The sequence below is a fragment of the Octopus sinensis genome, unplaced genomic scaffold (assembly GCF_006345805.1).
Source record: "Octopus sinensis unplaced genomic scaffold, ASM634580v1 Contig00560, whole genome shotgun sequence".
In the NCBI taxonomy this organism is placed as follows: domain Eukaryota; kingdom Metazoa; phylum Mollusca; class Cephalopoda; order Octopoda; family Octopodidae; genus Octopus; species Octopus sinensis.
Window position 1 is genome coordinate 1 of NW_021824068.1, and position 6,521 is coordinate 6,521.

The following is a 6,521-nucleotide window of genomic DNA, read 5'->3' on the forward strand; positions in this document are numbered from 1 at the left end:
GATGCATATATGTGTCTTTGTCTATAAGACTCTACGTTTTCAGAGGAAGATGAGTAACTTCTTGTATCTTTAACAATCTTGTATCTGCTAAAATTTCCGTCTTCCGATATTCTTCTCCAGGAATGGTACGACCTACGGCTGACATGGAATCCTGAGGACTTTGGTGGAGAGACCATGCTCCATATTCCATCCGAAGACCTTTGGAGACCCGACATCGTTATCTACAACAAGTGAACTCATTTCCTTTCTTATCTCCCTCATATTTTCTGCTTTTTTTTCTTCTTTATTCTCTAATTAGCATTTCCTCACCCTCTTTTACTCGTTTACTTGTTTTAGTCATTTGATTTTGGCCATGCTGCAGCACCGCCTTTAGTCGAGCAAATCGACCCCAGGACTTATTCTTTGTAAGCCTAGTACTTATTCTATCGGTCTCTTTTGCCGAACCGCTAAGTTACAGGGGCGTAAACAAACCAGCATCGGTTGTCAAGCGATGTTGGGGGGGGGGGACAAACACAGACACACAAACGTATACACACACATACATATATATATACGACAGGCTTCTTTCAGTTTCCGTCTCTCAAATCAACTCACAAGGCTTTGGTCGGCCCTAGGCTACATTAGCTGGCACTTGTCCAAGGTGCCACGTAGTGGGACTGAACCCGGAACCATGTGGTTAGGAAGCAAGCTTCTTACCACACAGCCACGCCTGTATATGTTATGTTGTTTTCGGTAAATGGGGAAAATGTTTGGCGGTATTTCATCTGCGTTTACGTTCTGAGTTCAAGTATCGCCGAGGTCGACTTTGCCTTTCACGGGGACGATACACGAAATACCAGTTGACCACTGGGGTCGATGTAATCACTCACCCTACTCCCCCAAACTTGCTGACCTAGTGCTAAAATTTGAAACTAGTCATCATAAATTTTAACGTGAATATATAATCGAAGTCGAGAATCTGTTGTCTCTAAACAATTGTTTCTCGTCGAGTTTCACCTTCATCGTCATCGTCATTATCCAGTCGGGTTTGTCGATAGTTGAATGATTCATCGTCGTGCGCCACGACTACAGATGATAGTAGTCAACGATAGCAAACTGTCAACGGTCTTGTTGAGTCTGACCGGAAATAGTTTATTGACTGCGTAGCATCTGGTGATATTCGCCATTGACGCTATAAGTTCATCTGCCAAAATAGGGTCATATCCACCATGTTGCGTCCCTTGATTGCAGCCTTATAATAAACTAGCAGTATCGCCCGGCGTTGCTCGGGTTTGTAAGGGAAATGACTATAAAGCATTTTTAGAGAGTTATAGCCAAAAATCAGCAAAAAATGCATTAAAAATGGAAAAAAAATTATGGTAATTTTTTTTTTAATCGTTGACTCATCGTAGACATTTTTAGAGAGTTACTTCCCTTATATATAGCGAAAAAATGCATTAAAATGGGAAAAATGATGGTAATTATTTTTTTAAATCTAGACTCACCGTAGACGCGCGGGCTAATCCAGAAGGGCTCGATATGAATCACGACTATAAGATACCCGGGTTTGGTTAAACTGCACCGCAAAATGTGGGAGTAGTTAGGAATCTAAATCGTAGGAGACAGACACACAACCTTACTTTTATATATAAAGATATACATAATTATTTCTATTTAAAAAAAACTGTGTTAGATTGGTGATGTTTGCACTTGTTAGAAGTTCCTGGAATAATATTTCACTAAAATTTCTTGCGATGATATGTGTGTACAGAGTGTCCCAAAAGTCACTGACAGGTTTCAATTTTTAATAGCTTCCTTAACTTTATAAATAAATGCATGAAATTTTGATACAGTATAAAGGACACAATGCCGTAGCGGGAGATTATTCTGTCTCCAAAGCACTGCTATAGCAACTGCATTGTTTCTCTTGCGGTATAAGCAGTTGTCCCATCTTGCTGGAACCATGTGTGAGGCCTTCACGTTCCTGGACTTGACTAGTCCGGATTTTTTCTTGTGGGGATACCTGAAAGAGAGGTTTTACGTCAAAAAACCGGAGACCCTGCTGCAACTGAAGGAGAATATCAACAGATAAATCAGAGAAGTAGGGTGTGAAACTCTTGAAGGTGTTATGGTGTAAGTTCTGGAAACAGCACGGGCGTGCGAAGCCGAAAACGACAGCCATTTAAGCGATGTCATTTTTCATGTGTGATGTAGTGGTGTTGCAAACTTTGACTTGTGCATATTGATTTCCATTATGTCCTTTATATTTTATCAAAATTTCATTCATTTATTTGGAAAGTTAAAGAAGCTATTAAACATTGAAACCCATCAGTGACTCCTTACATATTCAACAGCAAAAGTATTTTCTGTAAGCCTCGCAGTGCAGTCTTTTACAGGAATGTCATTCTATATTGCTTCACAACAAATATCATTAACGATCCCTTTTATTCGATAAACACCATTATTTCAAAGGAATAAGGAAAAATAGTGCTTCGGCTACAGACATTTTGTCGCAGAAATACTAAATTAATAATAATAAAAATAGTAATAATAATAACATTTGTAAAAAAAATCTTTAACACTCATCTATATCTAATATTTACCCCTCAAGTAATTATATAAATGTCGTAAATTTTCCTTAAATAATGATTTAATACGCAATAGATTTTATAGTTACTAAAGTTTTTTTCTTAGATTATATCAGTTAATCTGATAACAATTTTAAGAGGATATGACATTCTTTTAGAAATCCTGAACAACCTTGAGACACAAGTTTATAAAAATACATGTTTATATATGTATGCATTAGTGTGCATTTGTGCATATGTATATATGTATGTGTATGTGTGTACATACATATATATATATTATATATATATATATATATATATATGCAATACATATTCATATATTTATTATTTAATGGGAAAATTCAACAAAGCATTACTTAAATTTTCTCACCGACTTTGAATACATCCCGTAATTTTTTTTTATGTGATTCAGAAATATAGATATAAAATCAATATATTCATATATATTTCCTTTCTTCTTTTCTTTCTCTTCTTGTTTCCAGCGCCGACGGGGATTTCGTAATCACAATGTTAACAAAAGCCCTTGTGTCGTACGACGGTAAAATAGTTTGGGAACCGCCTGCTATCTACAAAACCTATTGCCCTATAGACGTAGAATATTTTCCGTTCGATACCCAGTTATGCTTCATGAAATTCAGCTCCTGGACTTACGATGGTAACGAAGTTGACTTGGTCGACTTTTGCCACGGCACCGGTCAAACGCAAGTTGATGGCAAGGTTGTGATCCTGAATGGTATCGATATGAAAGGCTATTCTCAGAACTCTGAATGGGAAATTCTAAACGTAACATCAACTCGAGAGATCAAAACGTATCCATGCTGTCCAACACCTTACCCAATCATATTATACAACATAACAATGAGACGCATACCTCAGTTTTACACTTTGAACTTAATCATACCCTGTGTGTCAATTTCGTTCTTGACTATTCTTGTATTCTATTTACCGTCCGTGAGTGGTGAGAAAATCACTCTGTCCATATCAGTTCTCTTGGCACTGACTGTGTTCTTCTTGCTGCTTTCTGAAATCATTCCGCCCACTTCTCTTGTGATTCCTTTAATCGGTAAATACCTCATGTTCACTATGCTAATGGTGACGGCATCGCTATTTCTGACTGTCAACGTATTAAACATCAATTACCGAACAACCACAACTCATACAATGTCCCAATGGGTGAGGTATTACTTTTTGGAAAGACTACCCACTTTCCTTATGATGAAACGACCCCGTTTCGAAGATGAGCCGCCGATTCTGCCACCGTCCAAGATGCAAAGTTTAAGTACCTTCGACGGAGAAGAACCCGTAGAAACTCGAAGCATCACACTCAACTGCAGAGGAGAGGTGCCGACATACGAGAACATGTGTCCGCACCAGTCTATTGATGAGCCTGACCCTGGGAAGTTGGAGAAAATGCAAAGCCTTGATGACTGGACAAGCAAACTGGTGGAAGAGATGATCAGTAATGTGGAATATATTGCCAGCACCAAGAAAGATGTCGAAGAAGGCAGTGCTGTAAGTATAAACGTTTCTCTTTTGCCGTAGACTAAGGTGGGGAGCTGGCAGAATCCTTAGCACAAATAATTATAACAAATTATCATTTGTTTATAGTGATCAAATATATATGTTATACATTGGTTCGCTCCATCCATCAAATCGACATTCCTTGAATAGGTGCACGCCGGGTGTTGAAGTGAACGTAGGGTCACGTGAGAAGTGTTTTACTGAAGAACACAATGTACTGCTCAGTGTATACTCTTACTCTCTTTTACTCTTTTACTTGTTTCAGTCATTTGACTGCGGCCATGCTGGAGCACCGCCTTTAGTCGAGCAAATCGACCACGAGACTTATTCTTTGTAAGCCCAGTACTTATCCTCTCGGTCTCTTTTGCCGAACCGCTAAGTGACGGGGACGTAAACACACCAGCATCGGTTGTCAAGCAATGCTCGGGGGACAAACACAGACACACAAACACATACACACACACACACACATATATACATACATATATACGACGGGCTTCTTTCAGTTTCCGTCTACCAAATCCACTCACAAGGCATTGGTCGGCCCGGGGATATAGCAGAAGACACTTGCCCAAGATGCCACGCAGTGGGACTGAACCCGGACCATGTGGTTGGTTAGCAAGCTACTTACCACACAGCCACTCCTGTATATATATATATATATGTGTGTGTATGTGTTTTTGTGTCTGTGTTTCTCCCCACCCCCACCCCAACGTCACTTGACAACCGATGGTGGTGTGTTTATGTCCCCGTAACTTAGAGGTTAATATATATATATATATTATATATATGAAGGGCTTCTTTCAGTTTCCGTCTACCAAATCCACTCACAAGGATTTGGTCCGCCCGAGGCTATAGTGGAAGACACTTGCCCAAGGTGCCACACAGTGAGACTGAACCCGGAATTGTGGTCGAGAAACAAACTTCTTACCACACTGCCACTCCTGCATCTATGTTAGCATATAATAAATAAATTTAAATAAATTTAAAATGGTTCAATTTGTTTTCATCCTCTTACAATATATTGGAAGCACTCCGTCGGTTACGACGACGAGGGTTCCGGTTGATCCGAATCAACGGAACAGCCTGCTCGTGAAATTAACGTGTAAGTGGCTGAGCACTCCACAGACACGTGTACCCTTAACGTAGTTCTCGGGGATATTCAGCGTGACACAGAGAGTGACAAGGCCGGCCCTTTGAAATACAGGTACACAGAAACAGGAAGTAAGAGTGAGAAGAAGTTGTGGGAAAGAGTACAGCAGGGATCACCACCATCCCTGCCGGAGACTCGTGGAGCTTTTAGGTGTTTTCGCTCAATAACACTCACAACGCCGGTCTGGGAATCGAAACCGCGATCCTATGACCGCGAGTCAGCTGCCCTAACCACTGGGCCATTGCGCCTCCACCTTACAATATAAAGTGTTTGCTGAGAAGATAAACTGTACATTGAAGTGCCTGGAGGCGCAATGGCCCAGTGGTTAGAGTCTCCGGCAGGGATGGTGGTGATCCCTGCTGTACTCTTTCACCACAACTTTCTCTCACTCTTACTTCCTGTTTCTGTCGTACCTGTATTTCAAAGGGCCGGCCTTGTCACTCTCTGTGTCACGCTGAATATCCCCGAGAACTACGTTAAGGGTACACGTGTCTGTGGAGTGCTCAGCCACTTACACGTTAATTTCACGAGCAGGCTGTTCCGTTGATTCGGATCAACCGGAACCCTCGTCGTCGTAACCGACGGAGTGCTTCCACATTGAAGTGCAAAAATGGCTGAAATATCACAGAAGACTGCATACGCAGATCATCATATTACCGCCATTTCTGATCCCTGTTCATATTAATTTTTTTTTATTAATATTTGTCCTTGTTCTTTTCTTCTATTTGCAGGCAGTACGTGATTGGGCCTACATCTCAACGTTGATAGATCGATTATTCCTTTGGATCTTTAGTGTGATTTGTACGATCGGAACCGTTGTCATTTACCTGAATGCACCCTCACACTTTGACAGTAGGCCTAGTTTAGGGGCAGGAGATTTCGTCAATCTTTCCTGCACTTTTTGAACATGTTACTCTACTGTACCCCTAATACATGTTAGTCTTGTTTTTGTTCTTATTGGTGGTGGTAGTAAATATACACACATATGTATATATATATATATATATATTATATATGTATGTGTGATATATATATATATATATATATATATATATATATATTATATATATATATATATATATATATATATAAAATATTATATATATATATATATAATAATATATATATATAATATATAATATATATATATATAATATATATATATGTACTTGTAATTTAATATATACATAAATATATGCATCCACATATATTCATTATATATGAACACATATACATATGTTACACACACACACACACAAATTATCTATCTATATATA

General features: G+C 39.1%; 1 protein-coding gene across 1 annotated transcript; it reads left to right on the top strand.

The window, feature by feature from the left end:
- Window positions 1-102: 102 nt before the first annotated feature.
- Window positions 103-6,221, top strand: LOC115226939 (acetylcholine receptor subunit alpha-like 1; the record flags this gene model as incomplete). Its single annotated transcript, XM_029797901.2, has 3 exons — window positions 103-230; window positions 3,053-4,082; window positions 5,976-6,221. Coding segments are annotated over 3 exons (1,332 nt in total), but the record flags the coding sequence as incomplete, so codon positions are not given.
- Window positions 6,222-6,521: the final 300 nt, after the last annotated feature.